The 23,581-nt window shown below is 47.7% G+C and overlaps 1 protein-coding gene across 1 annotated transcript in view; it reads right to left on the bottom strand.

The window, feature by feature from the left end:
* The window catches only part of RAC2 (Rac family small GTPase 2), a 202,234-nt gene that overhangs the window by 74,480 nt on the left and 104,173 nt on the right, over window positions 1–23,581 (bottom strand). Inside the window, exon 5 of the mRNA XM_075321756.1 lies at window positions 3,500–3,659. Within this exon, the coding sequence (XP_075177871.1) occupies window positions 3,500–3,659 (160 nt within the window). The remainder of the gene's footprint in view (window positions 1–3,499; window positions 3,660–23,581) is intronic.

Raw genomic sequence — 23,581 nt, 5'->3', positions numbered from 1 at the left:
CGCCGCTGAAACCCCGCCCACCCGCGGCTAAACTCTGCCTACTCAACAATCTAATTGGTCACTTGTAAGTGGGTGGGGTTTAGCCATGGGTGGGTGGGGTTTTGGCGGCATTACTATAATCTTAAATATGTGTTCACCTGGGGTGAACACATATTTAATAAGTAGCCGAGAACGATCTGAAAGATTCGGCTCTTTTTTGTGAGCAGATCCTTGGGAACCGGATCACCTAAAAGAGACGAACTGCCCACTACTACTTCGAAGCACACAGAGACCATGTGACCAAACAAACAGTCTTATATATCAGACCAGACAAACCCATAGGTGGAGGTATATGAATAGCCAGAGCCGCCCAATACTCTGACAATTCATACACCTGGCCCATAATACATTTAACAAGACTACAAGTCACATAGTAAACATTTCAGGTTTTACATTGCAGAGGACCTCCTCCACTGTGATACATAGCGACCCTTTACAATATAGGTGGTCGCTACCTGCCAGTGTGCACATACCCTTATGTTTGTTTTTTCATCATGTCTCTTGGTTTTTAATGCTTAGAATTGCAAATTATTTTGTGTTATTGTATTTACTAAAATGGTACCATATCAAGTCTTTTATAAATCAATGGTGAGAAAAAGAACCTTGTGGATAACAATAGACAATATATTATTTACCTAGACCGCTCTTTTGTTGGCTTCAAGACAGTATTGAAAATCTGGCATTCCCTAAAGTTAGAATTTCAGTGTGACTGTCTACCCATTTTTCAGTAAAATGCTCATTTGAAAAACATACTTTTGTCCATACAATATATCAGGATCCACTTCTTACAAACCTTTACAAACATATCCGAAAGAAAGTTTTGTTCTAAATAGCTCACTAGTCCTGCAATAGGATATTACAGGTGTCATAAGTCGGTTTGGCACTTTGAGTGACAGCTTTCTCTGCACACACACATTGCAGACAGGCTGTCACTCAAAGTACGGAAGCATGATTAATCCCTGTAAATGGATTGGTGACTAAATCCCTCCCCTGCACCTCCATGCTGACTCAAAGAGAGTCATTACAAAATAGATTTCATAGTGATTAAAACTTCTTATTTTCTGAGTAGCTGTGGAACGACCATATTTAAGTGGGGACGTGTGTAGAAGGGGGCTGCACCTCATCATGTACCTGTACCATGTTGTATAGACTGTTAATTATTATAAGATATATGTGTTTATATTAATGGCTGCTATCTAGTGGTGAGTTGGCTTTAGATAAGATGCTAGATAAGATAGGATTAAGGTAGTGGATGGGAGGAATGGCAGATGGCGGAAAAGAGAACAGGAGGGAAGGCTCGAGAGGAGACTAGTAGAGAAGAGGGTTCAAGTGTGAGAAGACATGGTCTCAGTGCTCGGGCCAGTCAGGGAACCCTGAGGTAACCTTGAAAGGTCCAGAGCCTATGGCTCACACCGACGGGCATACAGAGTCGTCTGGCTAGAGAGCCGTCGGGGCCGAGAATCGGACAAGGAGAAAGGGGGAGTAGACACAGACCCCGAAGAGCTTGAGGACGAGATTCAAGATAGCAAGGGACAGGTTGAGAGTAGTACCCAACAGGAAGAGAAAGGAAGGCCATGTCTGTCATAATAGTGTGAAGAATAAAAGTTGGCTAAATGAACTCTAGTGTTGTGTGTGTTGCTGTCTACAACAATGAATGCAGTGGGGTGATGGACACCGGCCTGAAAAAAACAGTAAGTGTCATGCACCTCACCCGAAGTCACATCTGCACACAGAATCTTTGGTGAAGGAGGGCGGCACCCATGTGGCCCGGGGCCGGCACCTTCCTTCATAGTCACACTTCAAATCAACCATCTACACAAGGTTTTAATGCTATTTACCCTCAGATTAGCGCTATATCTGCAGATAAATATCATTTTTATTGATGTTAGGTTCCCTTTACCTGTGCTAGATGGGCAGATTATAAACTTACGGCTAGAGTCACACTGTGTGACTCGTGAGAGGATTGCATCACAATGTCCGGACAGGTCGCCTGCTCTCCTGACAGGAGCATGTCAGCTGCATAGAAATACAGGAAGCTGACACGCTCCTGTCAGGAGAGCCGGCAACCGGTCTGGGCGAAGCAAACCTCTTGCAAGTGTGACCCTGCCTATATCGGTAGGTCTCCTGCTAACTATATGTTTATCTGTGCCACACTGTCCTTTGTTATTTTATCAGTATTAATGGCCCTCAATTATAACAATAGTCTAAAGGCCCCGTCACACTAAGCAACATCGCTAGCAACATCGCTGCTAACGAACAACTTTTGTGACGTAGCAGCGATGTTGCTAGTGATGTTGCTGTGTGTGACATCCAGCAACAACCTGGCCCCTGCTGTGAGGTCGTTGGTTGTTGCTGAATGTCCTGGGCCATTTTTTAGTTGTTGCTGTCCCGCTGTGAAGCACACATCGCTGTGTGTGACAGCGAGACAGCAACAACTAAATGTGCAGGCAGCAGGAGCCGGCTTCTGCGGAGGCTGGTAACCAATGTAAACATCGGGTAACCAAGAAGCCCTGTCCTTGGTTACCCGATATTTACCTTTGATACCAGCCTCCTCCGCTCTCACTGCCTGTGCTGCCGGCTCCTGCTCTGTGCACATGTAGCTGCAGGACACATCGGGTTAATTAACCCGATGTGTGCTGTAACTAGGAGAGCAAGGAGCCAGCGCTAAGCATTGTGCGCTGCTCCCTGCTCTGTGCACATTTAGCTGCAGCACACATCGTGTAATTAACCTGATGTGTGCTGTAACTAGGAGAGCAAGGAGACAGCACTAAGCAGTGTGCGCTGCTGCCTGCTCTGTGCACATTTAGCTGCAGCACACATCGTGTAATTAACCTGATGTGTGCTGTAACTACGAGAGCAGGGAGCCAGCGCTCAGTGTGCGCTGCTCCCTGCTCTCTGCACGTGTAGCTCCGTGCGGTGGTAACCAAGGTAAATATCGGGTTGGTTACCCGATACTTACCTTAGTTACCTAGCGCAGCAGCTTCCACGCGGCGCTGGGGGCTGGTCACTGGTGAGCTCACCAGCAACTTGTGTAGCCACGCTCCAGCGATCCCTGCCAGGTCAGGTTGCTGGTGGGATCGCTGGAGCGTTGCAGTGTGACATCTCACCAGCAACCTCCTAGCAACTTACCAGCGATCCCTATCGTTGTTGGGATCGCTGGTAAGTTGCTTAGTGTGACTGGACCTTAAAAGAATAACTCTCTTTGTTGACCACAATGTCCAATAAAAATTCAGCTTTCATTTATTGAAATGCTCTGATAAAATAAAAACTGTGCTATGATTGACCAATATGGGCAGCAAAAATAATTTTTCTTTTACACAGTTTTCAAGCATAATTGCTTCTTCTGTTCCCTTTATACTGGGCTATATAGGTTGACAAATCAATATTATTAAAAATTATAATCACCATTATTGCTAAAGACCAGATATTCATTCAGTCCTTCACTGGATTAGAAACTTACCAATTTCCTTGGCTAGAGCCAAGCCTTGTGGGTAAGAAATTGGGGACAACTTCTTTTCTTTAAGCTTCTCAATAGTTTCTTTGTCATCACGAAGATCAAGCTTGGTCCCCACAAGGATTATTGGGGTGCTTGGGCAATGGTGTCTGACTTCTGGAAACCACTGCAAACAATAGAAAAAGTTAAATAAGTAATTAAAGCTTGTTTATACACTGGAGTCCCTTAAAGGGAATCTGTCAGCAGGTTTTTCCTATGAAAGCTGAGGACAGTAGGCTGCAAGGGTTAACACATAGAATGCAAGGATGCCTGTCTTGTCAAGGTCCAATCTGTTGTTTATTTGCCATGTTTGTATAACTAGCAGGATTTTTCATTGTAGGACTACAATATTACATGGACAGCAGTCTGGCACACCTCCTTCTCTGATTGACACCTCACTGTTTTTGTACAATCTCTTTTGAGAGCCTGGTGTGGGCGGGGACAGCTCTCTCAGCTGGTAAATCTAAAAATTCTGATTGTATCAGAACAGCTGTACCTAGTAATCTAAGTGATAAATAATTGGATTCAGGGTCTCTTTGCCTACATTATGCTGCTCTCAGATGAGTAAAAAAAATAATCAAAATATTCCGTATTAGATCACCTTTAAATAGTCATAGTTATCTAAATATCTTTAAATTAAGAACCATAGGCGGTTCATAAAAAAGGAATTGATATCTTTTTCTTTATAAAAGATTCATTTTATTTAAATGTTTTAAAAATACATATAATACATATTTAAAATTGATATAGGACAGGATCAGAAAACCCAATACAGTTTAGCAGCGGTATAACAGGTAATATAAATGTCTAGTAAAATGACCAATAATATAAATATCCGTTAGTTATATATAACATATAAATAATAAAGTGCAAAGTGCTGTTTTATATGTAGTTATATATAGTACCAGAAGAAAAAGGTATAGTAAAAGTGAATTGTTGCTGTAAAGTGCCTAAGTGCAAAAAATATTTATAAGATATGATATACCTTAAATATGGTCAGAAATGTCTTGCATGCCGATATTCCCCGACGCGCGTTTCAAGTGTGGCGCCCTGGACAAGCCAGGTCGTCACAGAACGACACCAACACACCCCACACCCCGGTTAGGCACACCAAAGCCAAACACAAAATCCTTGTTGCCTTCCTCCAGGGGCTGATGTCCACACCAGGGGGTGGGCCAGGTGGTTGGTCCCGCCCACCGAGGAGTTCACAGTCCTGGAGGCGGGAAAAGGAAGGAGTGGAGACGAGAGTTTGAAGTGAGAGGAGTGAAGTGGCAAGAGAGCAACTGTCTGACGGCGTCCGGGTGTGTGGCCCGGACGGTACAGCAAGTTGGCAGACGGTGGTGACCGTCTGCAGGAGAGGCCGATTGGAGCGAACCGAAAGGACCGTGGACGGGCGGTGGCCCGGCGGTACCAGACCGGGGAGCAAAGAGAAGCCAGCACCATCCGGCAGGGCTTACGGACTCCGACAAGGCAAGGAGTCGCCGTCCAATTTGTCAAATCCGTTAGTGAAGGGAACCTCCTGGGTTTCCCAGCAGTCAAGTCCCGATAGAAGGTGACAGCTCAAACCGTGAAGGGAAACACAGTCACCGCCAAGGCTAAAGTTCCCAGGGCCAGAGCCTGCGGGCAAAAGGGGCTCCTTCAGCACCCATCCAAGCTGGGGAGCGGGTTACCGGTGGGAACCCATTGGAACCGTACACACTACACAGGTGCAGGGAAAGGCAGTCACCATCAACCTACCGGGAGCAGAAACCACCGCAGCCGTCAGTGGGCCCCGTCCATCCAGCCGTGTGTTTTACCAAGGACTGTGTCTTCGTGATTTGGTGAGTGAGTACTACCGTGCCGTGCGGCACAGCGCTGCCCCCGCAACCCTGCACCTCGCCAGGCCCCGTAACCCGCCTGCCATCCATCCCTACCTCCTTCACCGGGCCCCGGGACAACCAACCCCCTGCCCACGGAGGGGAGAACCAACATCCAAGCTGCTCCCAGTCATCGTTCCCGGGATCCCCGTCCAGAGCAACAGAGGTGTCACAACCTCACAACAACCGTGGGTGGCGTCACGGACAATAAATCCCCAAAACCATTCCCCTTTTCACTCACGGGCGAGGAACGCCGCTCGAGTCGCCGGGATCCGGCCCACCGCTCGAGCCACCACCGAGCAGCAGCAGCAGTAGCTGGACCCGAGCAGTGGGTGAGCGCAGCGTCCCCTCCTCCGCCCGCGACAACTTGGCGTCACGAACAGGATCTTACCGCTCTGCCGTCTGGTAGAGGTGCGCCTTGTGACCGCCGGAGGTGTCCGACCGAAAATTTCCAAAAGCCGCCATTTTGGGCGCGAAAAATTCCCGCTCGAGCGTCTCCTCGAGCAGTGGAGGCGCAAAGGCCTAAACCCCACCCCTGTAGAGGAGGAGCCGGAAAAAGACTAAGGGGGACGGATGGCGTCTGGCCGCATGTAGCCTGCGGCTATAAAAGCAGGGACGCCAGGACTCTGCAGCGATACTGGGTTCCTGGAAAGCGCCATGGCCGAGATGTACAGTCCCACCAGCAACCCCGTAGTCCCCGCGCCAGGCACCACGGCGTGGGTGAGGGGCCGGACCGTCCCGCTGAGTAACCGTCTGCAGGCCCGCATGCAGCTCCTCCTTGAGGAGTGGGAGACCGACATGGCGGACATGGTGGCTGCTATGCGGAGACGCGAGGTGGAGGAAGATCTGGAGGAGCAGGTAAGAGACCCACGCCCCTGTATTCCCGAGGGATCGGCCACTGCGGCTGAGGGGCCCGGCCTGCACCCGCTCACCCTGCTGCCTCCCCCGCTGCCCGTGTTAGCCGCTGCCGCCCCGCCACTAGGCCCGCTACCCGTCCAACCGGTAGCGATACCCTGCCAATCCGCCCCGGCGGACCGACCGGCTGCAGACGCTCAGGACCTCCCTGAACTGCTCCTGTGGGAGCCGCCGAGACCGCGGCCCCTTGACGAAGATGTATCGGAGGCCCCGACCGCGATGGTCCCAGGCGCTGTGCTCGAGCCCGGGACCACAGCATGGATGAAGGCCCGAGTAATTGAGTTCCATCAACGCCAGTGGAGTCAGATATCCCTCATGATGGAGCAGTGGACCAACGAGGTGGAGATGCTGGTTGCGACTGCCCCAATGTATGCAATGGGAGCAGAGGTGACGGAGCCGACGGGTAGCCCACGTTCCCATGTCCTACCGGGACTGGCCACTGCGGCTGGGGGGCCCGGCCCGGTCTCAGCCCTCGCATCGTCCCTGCCATTATTCTTAGGGCGCCTCAGCGTTGACCAACCTGACCTACTGTCCCGCGCTACTACAGAAGGATCTGATGTGCTGGGTGCTGGAAGCCTGGAGACTGCGGCAGCTGGCGGCAACCCGCCTGGCGCAGAGACAAGTGATAGTGACTCCGGCTCCGAGCCCACCTCCGAATCTGAGAAGGCAAGTGAGCGTCTCCGCTACGAGGGAGAGCCGGTGGTTTATTACATCCCCCGGACCGGTGGGAACGGATACCGGGCACCCCTCTCCCAACAGGCCTGTCACTGCATGTTCGACATGTTGGTAGCAGAGGATGAGGTCACCTCAGCAGGAAACCTAGAGTGATGGCAGCGGACCTCCGCTGCAAGTTGTCCCCGTTGGGACCACCAGCAACGTTGTTTAAAAGTTTCTGAATGATAAGTAAAAATGATTATCTGAGAAGTTCACATGATTAGCAACTTGATTGAACCGGTCGCTGCCGGCAACCGGTCCCCGTTGGGACCTCTTGAAACCAATGCGTAGAAACTGCTACGGACAAGCCCGAGAACTAGCAGGGCAACCACGAACTTGTGGTATGTAAATAAAAATGTTGGCTTGAAACCGTGACCGCCTCCGGAGAGGCAGATTTGGGAGGATGGGCCTGGAGGAATGTGATGGCCCAGGCCCGCCACTACCGGAACCGGTGGCGATCCTCCGGGGGGTTCAGGGGTCCCCAAGGACGTGAGTCCCCTGAAAGGGACAGAACCCGCTCGGGCAACTTGGTGCTGGACTGGGGTCAAGGGGTGCTGCCCATTTGCTTAGGGGCAGCATCAGGGCCAGGTTGCTTGGGTGGGAGAGAGCGGAAGCCGTAACCGTTATTTATTAAAATGTTGGTAACGTTTAAGAAATGTGCCTCCCATTATGGGAAGATTGAAAATGCTTGTTTTACCTGTTCTTATCTTTTTACAGTTAAAATAAAACCGGTGATGGACAGGCAGCCCGCGGACGGTCTGCATTTTACTAAGGGGGAATGTGGCGCCCTGGACAAGCTAGGTCATCACAGAACGACACCAACACACCCCACACCCCGGTTAGGCACACCAAAGCCAAACACAAAATCCTTGTTGCCTTCCTCCAGGGGCTGATGTCCACACCAGGGGGTGGGCCAGGCGGTTGGTCCCACCCACCGAGGAGTTCATAGTCCTGGAGGCGGGAAAATGAAGGAGTGGAGACGAGAGTTTGAAGTGAAAGGAGTGAAGTGGCAAGACAGCAACTGTCTGACGGCGTCCGGGTGTGTGGCCCGGACGGTACAGCAAGGTTGGCAGACGGTGGTGACCGTCTGCAGGAGAGGCCGATTGGAGCGAATCGAAAGGACCGTGGTGGCCCGGCGGTACTGGACCGGCGAGCAAAGAGAAGCCAGCACCATCCGGCAGGGCTTACGGACCCCGACAAGGCTAGGAATCGCCGTCCAATTTGTCAAATCCGTTAGCGAAGGGAACCTCCTGAGTTTCCCAGCAGTCAAGTCCCGATAGAAGGCGACAGCTCAAACCGTGAAGGGAAACACAGTCACCGCCAAGGCTAAAGTTCCCAGGGCTAGAGCCTGCGGGCAAAAGGGGCTCCTAAAGCACCCATCCAAGCTGGGGAGCGGGTTACCGGTGGGAACCCATTGGAACCGTACACACTACACAGGTGCAGGGAAAGGCAGTCACCATCAACCTACCGGGAGCAGAAACCACCGCAGCCGTCAGTGGGCCCTGTCCATCCAGCCGTGTGTTTTACCAAGGACTGTGTCTTCGTGATTTGCTGAGTGAGTACTACCGTGCCGTGCAGCACAGCGCTGCCCCCACGACCCTGCACCTCGCCAGGCCCCGTAACCCGCCTGCCATCCATCCCTACCTCCTTCACCGGGCCCCGGGACAACCAACCCCCTGTCCACGGAGGGGAGAACCAACATCCAAGCTGCTCCCAGTCATCGCTCCCGGGATCCCCGTCCAGAGCAGCGGTGGTGTCACAACCTCACCACAACCGTGGGTGGCGCCACGGACAATAAATCCCCAAAACCATTCCCCTTTTCACTCACGGGCGAGGAACGCCGCTCGAGTCCCCGGGATCCGGCCCACCGCTCGAGCCACCACCGAGCAGTAGCAGCAGTAGCCGGACCCGAGCAGTGGGTGAGCGCAGCGTCCCCTCCTCCACCCGTGACACAAGCGTTCTTTTCTTCAGGGGGTGCTGAGGTATTTAGATAACTATGCTCTCAGATCAGGTAGCAAAAACCTGTTGACAGATTCACTTTAAAGAGGACCTGTCCACACGGATAGCCCAGACTTTGCACGGTTTGGAAGTACCCTCCTTTTCGGTCCTTTTGCTCCCAGAGGGTCGGCATCCAATGGCTTGGCTGGAATACCTTCAACTTAGGTCCTTCTTGATGGTTGACAACAGACTTGGGCTTTTTGCGGCTCAGCCCACAAAATTTCAACAATTGTTTTTGCGAGAGGATTCTCCCGGGCATCTCTTGTCTCTGGTTTACATCTTCCTGATTACAGAGGCGGACATGGGAGACCTTAAATATATCGAGAAGTGGAATAGAGATTTGGGGACTTTCATTCCTGAGGAGGACTGGAAAAAGTCCTTTATCCTCACTCATAAATTTTCCATCGCCTGTGCAGCACAGGAAAAAAATTATAAGATTCTGACCCGTTGGTACAGGTGCCCAGATACGCTACACGCAATATTTCCCGGGGTCTCAGATAGCTGCTGGAGGTGCGGAAGGGGAAGGGGGACAATGCTGCATATCTGGTGGGACTGCCCATTGATACAACCTTTCTGGAGGTCCGTGTTCAAAGCATACGCTGTGATTTGCGGAGAGCAGTTGGTGGGTTCCCCTCAGATGGCGCTGCTTTCAATTCTCCCGGGATCGCTTAAATCACAGAAAGCGGGCCTTCTGAGATACTGTCTTACGGCGGCACGCATGGTGATCCCGAGATACTGGAGATCGACTGGGGTGCCATCTGTGAGGGAGTGGTATGCGGAGATGGCCATCATCCACAGGATGGAGTCCCTAACGGCAGAAACCAATGACTCAGTGGATAAATTTCTTAGGATCTGGACCCCCTGGACCCAGGCTCTTGATTCTCTACCATTTCAGAACCTTATTGGTAACGCATGACGCGTGTTACGTTAGTCCAATGTAGCGGCTCGAGTACTGCGGAAGTAAACTCTACCATGCCTTCCCTCCCTCTCTTTCTGTTGCTCTTCTCTCCCCCTTTTCCTTCTCTTCTTTTCCTTATCTTTCCCCCTTGCTACTTTCCTTTCTCTCTGGTTCTCCTTAAATCTTCAAATTTTTTCCTTTTCTTTTTTGTTTTCGGCAGTAGCTTCACTTTGTTTGAGGTGTAGTTCTCATTTGGAAGGAGATTGTATTATAAAAGGTGGTTACATGTCATATGCGTGCCTTATGATAGTTAGTAAGAGAAGGGTTGTTAGTTAGGATGTGGCTTATACTCTTCTCTGTAAGTTGACATGAAGTAATCACGTATTTGAATCTTTTTTTTTTTTCTTCCTGTAAATTATCTTGTTTACTTTAATAAAGAGAGATTAAACATAAAGAGGACCTGTCAGCAGTTTCAGAATGTTAAACTGACTACATTATGGAATAGTGGCTGCAGAACTGGATATAATAGTTTTTATTTTTTAATTCTCATCTCCTTTGAAGAGAAATTAGTTCAAAAAGTTTAGATTCCTCTTCAAATAAGAGGACGTTAGCAGAGGTGTGTATCTGGGAGCGGTTACTTTTTTCCCCTCTATGACATTGTCCAATCATAAATAGAAGGCATCAAGTACGGAAAAAAAATAACACAGAAAAGGACAGACTTGGCATCTTCTGCTACACACATGTAGTGATACACAGCCGTGCTTAGTTTTTTCACTGCTAGCATTCACCATGATTACAAGCAGTGAAGTGGAGTATAACAGAACCGGGTGTTACTGAAAACACCTCTGCAGCACTCTTCTCACACGCTATCAGCTCTGCTCTACTCCCCTCCTCCCACTTTTAGATGCTGGGCTGTGTGGTATTACATGTGTTTCCAAAGCACACAAAGTCAAGTCTGACTTTCTCTGGTGGTATTTTGTTCTTTCCTGCATGGTTCTTCCTTACTTATGATTGGACAACATCCTACACAGAAAAAAGAAACAGTTCCCAGAAAAGAATATCTGCTTATACCCCCTTGGTTGAACTGGAAATTATAATCTAACCTTTACAAGCTAATATAGCTGCAAAGGAAAAAGTAATTAAAACAATAAAAAATAAGTTTTATTCAAGTCTCTAGCCACTATTTTTATAACGGGGTAAAAAATGACAGAACAGGGGCTCCTAGGCTGGCCCTTAGGCTTGTGACCCTGCACTGTCCCTTATCTAAGAGGTAGACTCGATGGTAGTGAGATCTGAGCCCCCAGCGTGACCCTGACTCCTATCTGAGCCCTGATCTTACTTCCCCTCTCCTCCACAGAAACGACACAGACAAGTGAGAACAAAAATTCGTACACACAGCACTCAAACTCAAAGGAGAGACTATATGTTCACATAGGGAATAAAGTAAAAAGGAAGAAAAAGCACAAGAGGAACTTCGACAACACTCAAAATAGCAACTACAGATCACCACAAACTAGATCACCACAAAGACCGGAATTGCTTGAGCTATGCTGAACCTATTATCAGCTCAGAACCAGGGGCTCCCATACTTAAATAGGAAAGAGACAGCTGTGGGTGGTAATTAGCAACCTGTTCCTAGGAGGCACACACAAATCCACAAGAATTAACTCCTGCAGGGTTGAGGGGCAGTGGAAATAAATCAACCGACTCCTGCCTTCGACACCGTAACAGCACCCTGCGAGTGTGGAACTGAACACCGCATGACAATTTCATAATGTAGTCAGTTTAAGATGCTAAAACTAGTGAAAGGTCCTCTAAACGTCATGTAAATTGGTGGAGGTTCAGGCCCTCAGCTCCATGAATGCACACATATTGGTGTATGAGCTCAATAGAAAGTCTCCCTCATATAATATAAAGCCACCAATTGTGTAAGTTCTCCCACTAAAAAGATGAGAGGCCTGTAATTGACATCATAGGTGACCACAACTATGAGAGACAAAAAGAGAAAACAAATCCAGAAAATCACCTTGTCTGATTTGGCAAGATTTTTTTGCAAATTATGATGGAATAGAAGTATTTAGTCACCTAAAAACATGCAAGATTTCTGGCTCTCACAGGCCAGTAATTTCTTCTGTAAGAGGCTCCTCTGTCCTCTTCTCATTACCTGTAGTAATGGCACCTGTTTAAACTTATCAGTATAAAAGACACCTGTCCACAACCTCAAGCAGTCACACGCCAAACTCCACTATGGTGACGACAAAAGAGCTGTTAAAGGACACCAGAAACAAAATTGTAGCCCTGCACCAGGCTGGGAAGACTGAATCTGCAATAGGCAAGCAGCATGGTGTGATGAAATCAACTGTGGAAGCAATAAGAAGAAAATGGAAGACGTACAAGACCACTGATAATCTCTCTCAGTCTGGGGCTCCACACAAGATCTCCTTTATTATTATAAAATAAATTCTTGATATGTATGAAATGCAGACAGTTCAGATTTTAGACCTTTGCTAGTTTATGAATTGCAAACTTTCTTCCAACTCAAACCCTTTATCTGTTAAGTGACAGAGGAGCCATTCTCACGCCATTGAAAGAATATGCTTACTTAAGCATTTGACGTCTTAAGTGAATGTAGGTAAGTAGGAAAGAAAATGATCAAAGGAAATATAAAAAAAATCAACATTCGGGGGGCGGAGCCGGACATGGCTGAGTGAGGACGCTACTTGCTAGAGCTCCTCTAAATAATCCCCCATAGAACCGGTTTATTAGCCACAATGGGCAAATCTGCAGTAAAAAAGAACAAGCCCGGTAAGCCCAGCACCTCGGGGAAGCCTCCTGCACCCCAGGGCACCATCGGGGCCTATTTAACACGCTCCCGGGAGCCTGAGACCGGCTCACTGCCACAGAAAGAGCTGCGGCCTACAGGGCCTGAAAGAAGCCCTGCCACAGCGCCAATGAGGGCAGCAATCCAGGGGACCCAGAGAAGGGGTGAGGAGATGGAGATCCCCCGTGGCCCGGGAGGACCCTCCGATAGTCCAACGGCAGCGGCAGGAGCTGATGTACCCCCCGCAACTGGGACGGCATTACCTCCAGCGGCGCCATTCCAAGATGGCGGCCGCGATCCTGGGACGCTAGCAGGCAGCCTAGGGCTGGAGGACAGGTTTCCCGCGGCAGCGACCCTACCTGCATCACCCTCCGTTGTGCTTCCGCTGCGTCCGGGCGGCTCCGGCGACATGCCTGCAGCCGTACATCGTGAAGCTGGGAGTGCGGCGTGCGGGAGCGGGACGCATGGGTGCTCGGGCCCAGGAGATGACTCACCGCTGCGAGCCCGAGCACTGAAGAAGCAGACGACACAGGGAGAAGCTGCAGCTCTGACACCACCGCTCGCGTCCACACAAGCAAGCGCAGGGACCAGAGGTGAGGAGGGAGCAGCAGTAAACCCTGCGGGCCGGCTGTACTACAGGAATCAGGTACAGGGCCCACAGTTAGACCTGGGGAGCGGAGTGCACTCTAGTGGGGGGAACAACACCCCCAGTCACTCACCAAGAGCTACACAATCCTCAGGGGGAGCAGGCAATGGAGGAGGGCCACCTACATCTCAGATGGCTACCAATGAGCCCTGGGGGACACCTCAGAGAGAGGCGCATTCACCAGATACCTGGTCCACTGGGTCCTCTTGGGCTGAGAGTCCGACAGCCACCGTCGGGGACCTAGATAGGGGCCCATTAATCCCTGTGAATGGGGGACCCAGAATACTGGGGGCACCCCCAATACATCTCACATCTGCACCACAAGTATGGGACGGCATCAAAAATCCCCAGAACACGCAGACGCTGACATATGGACCGGCCCTTCAGGACTCTTTTTACGCATACCCAAATATGTTTCACGCGGCCGCCTCAATGGGCGACGAGCGCCCGGCATCTCTGGCAGACCTACGGTCCCTGTTACAAGCAATCCCCACCAAGAGTGACATTGCAGCTCTGGCTAATCAAGTAGTGGCGGAGTGCAAACAAGAATTTATTCAGCTGCGACAAGACCTCTCTTCACTTACTCACAGGGTAGATACCCTGACAGAGCAACAATCTGATTCTCAGGTATCTATCCGATCTATCCAAGAAACTGCTGAAAACCAATCTAAGCAACTATTTGCCCTTCAGCAGCATGTGGATGACCTAGAGAACAGAAACAGGCGAAACAATCTGCGGATTAGAGGTCTTCCGGAATCTATTGCCGCCCCTGATATCCCTGTTGCTCTTCGTTCCATCTTCAACAATTTATTAAAGAGGCCACCAGGAGCTCCCCTTGAACTTGATAGAGCCCATAGAGCTCTACGCCCTCCGGATCCGGATGACTCCCGCCCAAGAGATATCGTATGCAGAGTACACTTTTTTGCTGTAAAAGAGGCCATTCTACAGGCAGCCAGGAGAAAACAGAACTTATCATACAATGGCTCTACCTTTCGCATAATGCCTGACCTCTCTCGACACACTCTGGCCCAACGTGCGACTCTTAAACCCCTCCTTGATGTCTTGAAAGAGAGAGGTCTGCCATTCCGGTGGGGATTTCCGTTTTCCCTATCGGTACAGAAGGACTCCCGATGGATGACCCTGCGTTCTCCAGACGACCTCCCGGCTTTTATCAAGAGTCTGAATCTGCCTGCAATGTCTATTGCAGCCTGGCCGACTACACTACTCCAGCCGTGGGTGCCCAGGGGACGGCCTACCTCCTCTAGACCACCTCCACCTACTGAGTCCAGCAGGGGGTTGCCTCCGAGAGGAGAACGGGGTCGCAGGGCGGGCCGCCCGCGTTAGCTGATCCCGAGGAAACCAAAGGCTGACAACACCTGTATGACTTATACCTCTTACAGTAATGAGGCTCACGTGGCTTCCACATGATACCCTCCAGTCTATTCATAGCCCGTATCCCATAAGAATTTATTACCTTTACCGGTGTCTATGGTTATCCATAATGTTTTTTCTTTCTTAGTATATATGGAGCTCTGCTCGGATATGTCGGACTTCCTCTTTCCCCAAATAGGTTGGGATCCTCTGTCCTGCCTAGATGAGGCGGATATGTTCCCTAGGAACGTTTGTTCGGATTCAGTTAACTATGCTAGGCTTTTTTTGCCTGTTGTTCTTCTTGTTTTTTTCTCTTTCTTCCTTTTTTTCCCACTACCTCTTACTTTCCTCAAGTCTCCCCTTCTCCATATCTTCGGCGGCCGGGCTGAACGTGTCCGATTCTCTTTCTTAAATATCTCTAATGACTTATTCTCTTATAGATGGCGGACTTAACCATCGCTTCTTTCAATGCCAGGGGCCTCAATGTTCCGGAGAAAAGGACACAGATATTGTATCATCTTCATAAACAGAAGGTGAGAATAGCGTGTTTACAGGAGACACACTTTAAACAAGGACATGCCCCTATTCTTAAAAATAAATATTACCGGACATGGGTATCCTCGGATAACCCTGACTCCCGCTCAAAAGGTGTGGCAATAGCCATCCATAAATCCCTCCCACATCAAATCATAAAGTGCACGACAGATAGTCTTGGCAGATACATTATTCTCTCACTGAGGGTGGGGACCCACATCTTCACGATAATTAACGCGTACGCCCCAAATCAAAAACAGGATAGTTTTATTTCCCGCCTGATCAGTACTGCGATCCCCCTGATACAAGGTACGGTGATTTTATGTGGGGACCTTAATATCACCCTGGACCCTACTTTAGACAACTCAAAAGGGAAATCCAGTATTGCATATACCACTATCAAACGAATTAAAAAAGCTTTACTACGCATGCAGCTGTTCGACACCTGGAGAATACAACACCCATCGGACAGAGACTACAGTTTCTATTCCCACACCCAGGATTCATATAGCCGTCTTGATTACATACTGGTACAACATAGCGCGCTCCCTTGGGTCCAACACACGAGAATGGATAATATATTATGGTCAGACCATGCGCCGGTATATTGCACGATTGAGATCCCCTCCCTTACGGCTCCTAGGGGGTCGTGGCGTCTGAACGAGTCATTGCTACTGGATGAGCTTTGCGTTTCGGATATCCAGACCTCCATTGCAAGATTCATGGAGGACCACTCAGTAGACGACACAGCCCCCACGTATAAGTGGGAGGCACTGAAATGTGTCCTACGTGGCATTTTTATTAAGCATGGGTCTCGAATCAAGAAAGAGAAAGCCCAAGACATAGTAAAAGCTCTCCATAGGGTATCTGAGCTGGAGCTCATCCACAAGCAAGCTTTATCGGCCACGAACTTACGGGCACTCCTACAGGCTAGATTCGAGGTTAAGAAACTGCTTGATTCCTCATATCAGCGTTTGATACAGGTAGGGAAGGGGAAGTTTTATGAGTTTGGGGATAAACCCGGCAGGTTGTTAGCAAACGCGTTGAGGGAGGGCAGAGCTCACACCCTCATTCCCTGCATCAAGAACTCACGCGACGAATTACTTTACGCCACCCCAGACATCTCAAATACCTTTCATGACTATTATTCCAAGTTGTATAATCTACCTGTCGAGCCCCATAGACCGAGTGATGTAAATCCCTCAATGCCCTCACCTTTTAGATGTCCCGACAGTTCTATAATAGACAACCTGGAAAGTCCATTTTTACTGGAAGATTTATTGGCAGTGATTCGCGATACCCCGGGCAATAAGTGTCCTGGCCCTGACGGGTTCCCCGCCAAATTTTATAAATCCTTCTCGGAACAATTAGCGCCTCTAATGCTCCTTTCCTTCAATTCAATCTCGGACTCAGTCCCCTTTCCGCCCCACTCCACCACAGCTCATATTTCCCTAATTCAAAAGCCCGGAAAAGATCCCATGACATGTAGCAGTTATAGACCAATATCACTACTTAACGTAGATTTAAAAATTTATGCCAAGCTTTTGGCAAACAGACTTAGCCCCTTGCTCCCTAACTTGATCCACCTTGATCAGGTTGGATTTGTCCCAGGTAGAGAGGCAAGAGACAATACCATAAAAACCCTGGATTTAATCCAACATGCACACAATAAAAAGCTGCCCATGATGTTACTGTCTTTGGATGCTGAGAAGGCTTTCGACAGAGTCTCCTGGCAGTCGTTATCACAGACCCTAGACCATATAGGCCTGGGGCCAGTTTTCTCGTCTAAAATTATGGCGTTATATCACTCCCCGACTGCTCTCCTTAGGATTAATGGCACTCTGACGAAACCCTTCTCCATCCGAAACGGGACACGACAGGGTTGCCCCTTGTCACCGTTACTATATGTATTAGTCATGGAACACTTGTTGTCAGCCATCCGGACTAACCCAGACATACGGGGAATTAGGATTGCCAATCGGGAGCATAAATGCGCTGCTTTCGCCGACGATCTTCTGGTATATTTAAGTAGCCCCACCACATCCCTCCCGTCCTTAATGTTGGAACTAAACCGGTTTAGTAAGTGGTCCAATTTTAAAATTAATTTTGATAAATCAGAGGCCCTAAATATCTCCTTGCCCCAATCGACTGTAAATGTTATAAAACCAAACTTCCCCTTTAGATGGCCACCCCATGGTAGCATCGGAAACTTAGGCATCAAGATTCCATCTGACCTATCCAGACTCTTTCAATTAAACTACCAGAGTTTTCTGTCACGGCTCGAGGGGGATCTGACTCGGTGGCATGGGGGCACTCTTTCATGGTTTGGCAGGATCAGTGCACTCAGGATGACGGCCCTCCCGAGATTGCTATATTTGCTGCAGACGGCCCCGGTCTATGTACCGGCAACCTATTGGGCCAAGATGCAGCGCATGTTCGGTAGATTTGTCTGGTCTGGAAGACGCCCTCGTATTGGAAGTGGCGTCTTGACTAGGACCAAAGGTGCAGGAGGAACGGGGCTGCCCGATTGTAGGCGATACTACTTGGCGGCAGCTCATGCCAGGGTTTTGGATCTTCTACATAATTCTAGCTCTAAACTGTGGGTTAGCCTGGCACAAGAAATATGCCCCTTATCAATTCCGACCCTGCCGTGGACCTGGCCACTCCTCACCAAACATAAGATTGAGATGTCTTATAGCACCAAGCAGACTCTGAAAACGGTGCACTCTGGGCCGTCACGTAATCTCCTGATCCAACCTAGAGGGCCCCTTATGCCACTGACGGACAACCCGGAGTTTCTGCCGGGGGCATCATCCAATAATTTTCTAGGAAGCACGAAATTGAACCCCTTGAGGCTAAATCGAGTGATTCCGAGGGGGTCCATTATCCCACTTCAGGAGATAGTAGAGAGTTGTAATTTTAAACTACGTTTTCATTTTGAATATGCCCAACTCAAGCACTTCTTGACTTCCCAAGATACTATCATGACTCACCCCTCACCCCAAACCCCTTTTGAAAATCTATGCACTGGTTCCTCTAATACGCGCCATGCTATATCAAGGGTGTACAAGCTTCTGACGAGTACAGTAGAGGCGTCGCCTCCTCGCTTCTGTAAAGCTTGGGAGTTAGAGCTCAACCAACCGATTACCGGGAGCCAATGGGAACGTTGTTATCGCCTGACCCACAGGTCCGTGATTGCCACTAGGATGCAGGAAACTAGCTATAAAATACTTTCCAGGTGGTACAGGGTTCCGGCGTCTCTACACGCGTGGTGCCCCGAAATACCTGACTCTTGCTGGCGATGTGGAGCCTCGGGAGGCACCATGTCCCACATCTGGTGGCACTGCCCGAGCCTGTCGGTCTTTTGGAGCAAGGTACTGGCAGCCATACGGGGGGCCACAGGAATTGTGGTCCCCAGTCGCCCGGAGGCAGTTTTACTGTATATCTTTGACGTATCAGAAAAGGTTTTTAGGAAATCGATCCTAGGCCACCTTCTCCAGGCCGCCAAGACCGTGATTCCTCGGCGGTGGAAAGATCCTAACCCCCCGACGGTAGATGAGTGGATAACAGAGGTAAATGTTATTCACCGCATGGAAATGGTGATGGCCCAATCTCGAGGGCAGACGGTGGAAACGGCCTCCAAGTGGTTCCAATGGGACTCCTTCTTGTCTAGTAAAACACTTCTTGAACTACTTTAACCTCCGGACGGGGGGCACTCTGGCCTTTTCTTTTCCAGATAGTTCACACCGCACTTTTGACAAATTTTCAGCTCAACGGACATTGCATCAGTCCCGGTCGCCTCACTCTGCTTTCTATCCTCTCCCTTCTCTGCACTACCCCTATTTCTCTAGACTCTGTGACTTCCTCTTGTTTGAATATCTTCTCCTTGATTTATCGTTTTATTGTTTTGTTTTTTTTTTTAAGTGATTATCTATGTTCCATTTATACCATCCATAGAATGTTGCGAAGCCGGCGAAAGCTTGGTTTAGCATTAACTTCTGATCTGTTTCATTTGCAATAGTATGGATGTATGTTCTAATTTTGTATTTCCTGGAAAATTAATAAAATCTTAAATTGGAAAAAAAAAAAAATCAACATTCATTTAAGCCAGCGATAGTACCCTACTGCTGTGCTTCTATCGTCTAATCAAAACATGGATTTTTATATATCCTTGGAGCAATGACTGACCTACTATTTCTTATTTTTATGAAGCTGCCATATGTTACTTTGCTGTTGATGTGGACAAAGCAAACAACATTTCAAAGGCATCCACAGATTGTAAAGAGGCAATGACTGATCTTAATAGTATCAGTTTAAAAAGAGCCAGGTCTTCCGGTATGTTAGAAGTCACTTGCCACAGGTATAGTCTAACCAGATGTCCATAATGCTGCCACCTACATGTTTCTGTCTCTGATACATAGATACAATGTTTTGCAAAAAATATTCACCCCCTTGGATCTTTACCTATTTTGTTATATTATCACCTATGTTTAAATATTTTTTAATCTGATTTGTGTGTGATGAATCAGCACTGAATAGTCTAAGCTGGGGAAGTGAAGTTAGAAAAATATAGGAAAAAAATTAATTTATTGGATAATATGAATAAAAATTGCCATGTGCACATATATTTTCACCGTTTTTGCTATGAAGCCTCTAAAATTTTTTGGTGCAAGCAATTACTTTCATAAGTCACATGCTTAGTGAAAGGAAGTCCACCTGTGTGTAATCTAAGTGTCCAGGGTTCTGTCATTATATACACACCTTTTCTGAAAGGCCACAGAAGTTGCAACACTATTAAGCAAGAGGCACCACTAACCAAACAACACCATGAAGACCAAGGAAATCTCCAAACAATAGCATGGAGACCAATGAGGTCTCCAAACAACAACATCCAGACCAAGTAGCTCTCCAAACAACACCACGAAGACCAAGGAGATCTCCAAACAACAACATGGAGAGAGACCAAGGGGATCTCCAAACAACAACATGGAGACCAAGCAGCTCTCCAAACAACACCACGAAGACCAAGGAGATCTACAAACAACAACATGGAAAGAGACCAAGGAGATCTCCAAACAACACAATGAAAACCAAGGAGATCTCCAAACAATAACATGGAGACCAAGGAGATCTCCAAATAGCAACATGGAGACCAAGTAGCTCTCCAAACAACACCATGAAGACCAAGGAGATCTCCAAACAACAACATGGAGACCAAGCAGCTCTCCAAACAACACCACGAAGACCAAGGAGATCTACAAACAACAACATGGAAAGAGACCAAGGAGATCTACAAACAACGCCATTAAGACCAAGGAGATCTCCAAACAACACGATGAAAACCAAGGAGATCTCCAAACAATAACATGGAGACAAAGGAGATCTCCAAATAGCAACATGGAGACCAAGGAGATCTCCAAACATCAACATGGAGACCAAGGAGATCAACAAACAACACCATGAAGACCAAGGAGCTCTCCAAAGAAGTCAGAGACAAAGTTGTTAAGAAGTGCAAGTCAGGGTTGGGTTCTAAAAAATATCCCAATCTCTGATGATCCCGCAGAGCATTAACAAATCCATTATCATCAAATGGAAAGAACATGGAACCACAACAAACCTGTCAAAAGAGGGCCGGCCACCAAAACTCTCAGCCCCGGCAAGGAGGGCATTAATCAGAGAGGAATTAATTAACTAAGTTATGTATTCTCAATGAATACAGTGTAAGAGAGTACTATTTCATAATAGCACAGTAACACGGAGAAAAAGCTGTGGAAAAACAAGCGCATAGGGTCTTACCCCAATATGTGAGGGGTGGGGGTGGGGGAGTGAAACTACTCACCAGATGTAGTTGTGAGAAGCCACAACTACTGTAATCGCATGTATCACACAATCCAAGGCTGCAGCCACCAAAACGGTAGATAACAGAGAGCACAAGAGAGTGGTGTTTTAATGCCGCGCCAATAGATCACTTCAGATGATGTTCAGACCAGTGTTACTTTATTGTTTTCCAGGTCAACGCGTTTCTGGGGCATCTGCCCCCTTCATCAGGACCACCAAAGAAACAGATAACATCCAATCTGTCTAGTACAGACAATTTATACAATATATAGACACATTGACATCACAGGCACATCCCCTAAAGAAAAAAACGAGCGGGAAGGACTGCCACGTTGCATGGAATGACGTCAAACAACCACTTAACATAAAAAAAAAAAAAAAAAAAAAAAAAAAAAAAAAAAAAAAAAAAACCAACACAACAAATAAAAATAAAAATAAAGATTCATCCATATTTGACATGTATTAACATATATTTCCTTATACAGGGATACACATTATTTTCCGTATTGTGTAAAAGAGAAATAAATATATATATATGTGCACAATAAAAGACAAATAAAGAAAAGTGTGTAAAACCATTCATCTGCAATATGTGAAATAATACGTGTACACCCATGGATATTAAACTTGTCTTATACGCCGGACAAGTCAGCGATTTCACAAGGGAGGGATGAGAACCCTCGATTTAATATGTGTAATCCACTTCAGACATTTCAAAGCCACGGCATTATAACCTGCCGCCACCTGTGCTTTTACATCTTTCAACCACCACCATGAAACAGCAAGTGCAGTGTGCCTAACGAAAGAACTAAAGAGATTCAGAAGAACCGCTTCTGATCTGTGAACTCAGACCGCAGTTCAACCCAGGACAAGACCGTGGGAAAAAAAGCAAGAGAGCATGCGCCGAAGCAAAGTACAGGTAATGAGCCGGCACAAGTTCACGGGAGTGCAGGAGCGTGGGAACCAAAACCATTACGCATGCTCAGCCAATCTAATTCATAGACGCCCTGCAACAACCTATAGAACCCGTATAACCTCAGACTTTGAGCCGACCATGAGATTACTCATGATCGCGCTAAGATCATACTAGGGTCAAAGAAACCACAAAACTAACAATAGTGATTTAAGAGCACATCGCCTGTGAACCGGCGAGAATCACAAACCCCCGTGTGGGACAAACAGATAGAATATGGTACAACCTTAAAAATCAGGGTATTTAACCAACATATAAATATAAAAAATTTGCATAAGCAACCATAAATATACACATATACAAACAGTAAAACTGGTGGTCCACTAAAACCGATACACAGAATTTCACAAGTTATGACAATAAAAACAACATAAAATCGCCTAAGAAAGCATAAAACATACACCAAACAAATATTAAAATACATCAGTGAAATAGGTCTGTGACCTCATTGAGGCCATGGGGTTTTAACGTATTAAGTTTATAAATCCAGTACGTCTCTTTTTTGTTTAGGGTCTCCATCCTATTTGCAACTGACACAGGTACATGCTCAATAGGGGTCACTTTCAAGGCGATTTTCTTGTCATGGAAAATGGTGGTATGACGGGACAAACCATGTAACATATACCCTATTTTAATATTATGTCTATGAGAATTGATGCGGTTGTGGAGGGCTTGGATCGTCCTCCCCACGTACCGTTTGTCACAGTCACATTCAATCAGATATATGACATAGTCCGATTGACACGTGAGATGTCCTCGTATACTAAACTCAATACCCCCAGGATCACATCCGAAGCTAACCCGCCCATGCTGGATGGACCTGCAGCAAAGGCAGTTTTTGGTCATACATTTATATGATCCCATGGGTTTGTTTGTCCCTACACAACTGGGGGGACCCCTTAACCTGCTAGGAGCCAGCTGGTTTTTAATCGTCATGGCCCTACGGAAGGTCACCCCCGGTCGGGATGGCAGAACGCCCTTAAGGTAAGGGTCATTACATATAACTGGCCAGTGTTTTCTTAAAATCCCCTTAATGACCTCTCCATCACAGCTAAAAGTGGTTAAAAAATTGGATGAAAAACTCCCATTGGTGGGGGTGGGTACCACTCTACCAGATCCATTGTCAACATCAAGGCTCAAATTCCGCCCCTGGCCTCTAGCTTCTTGATATGCCTTCTTAACTAACGTTAGCGGATATTTCTTCTCCAAAAATCTCTCTCTAAGAATCTTCGCCTGATTATTAAAATCAATGTCTAGCGTACAGTTCCTTCGTATCCTTTGGTATTGATTCTTGGGGACATTACGTAACCATTTAACATAGTGGTTACTACTGTAATTAATGTACCCGTTGCTATCAACTTTTTTAAAAAAGGTTTTTGTAAGGAGAGATCCTTCTGCGTGTGAGATGGTGAGATCCAAAAAATTAATAGCAGTTTTCTCCACCGTGGGGGCAAATTTTAAACCCCAACCATTATTTACAATCCC

Source organism: Anomaloglossus baeobatrachus, chromosome 8, assembly GCF_048569485.1.
Source record: "Anomaloglossus baeobatrachus isolate aAnoBae1 chromosome 8, aAnoBae1.hap1, whole genome shotgun sequence".
NCBI classification, from domain to species: Eukaryota; Metazoa; Chordata; class Amphibia; order Anura; family Aromobatidae; genus Anomaloglossus; species Anomaloglossus baeobatrachus.
The sequence above is the reverse complement of the archived record's forward strand: the minus strand, read 5'-3'. Positions and strand labels throughout refer to the sequence as shown.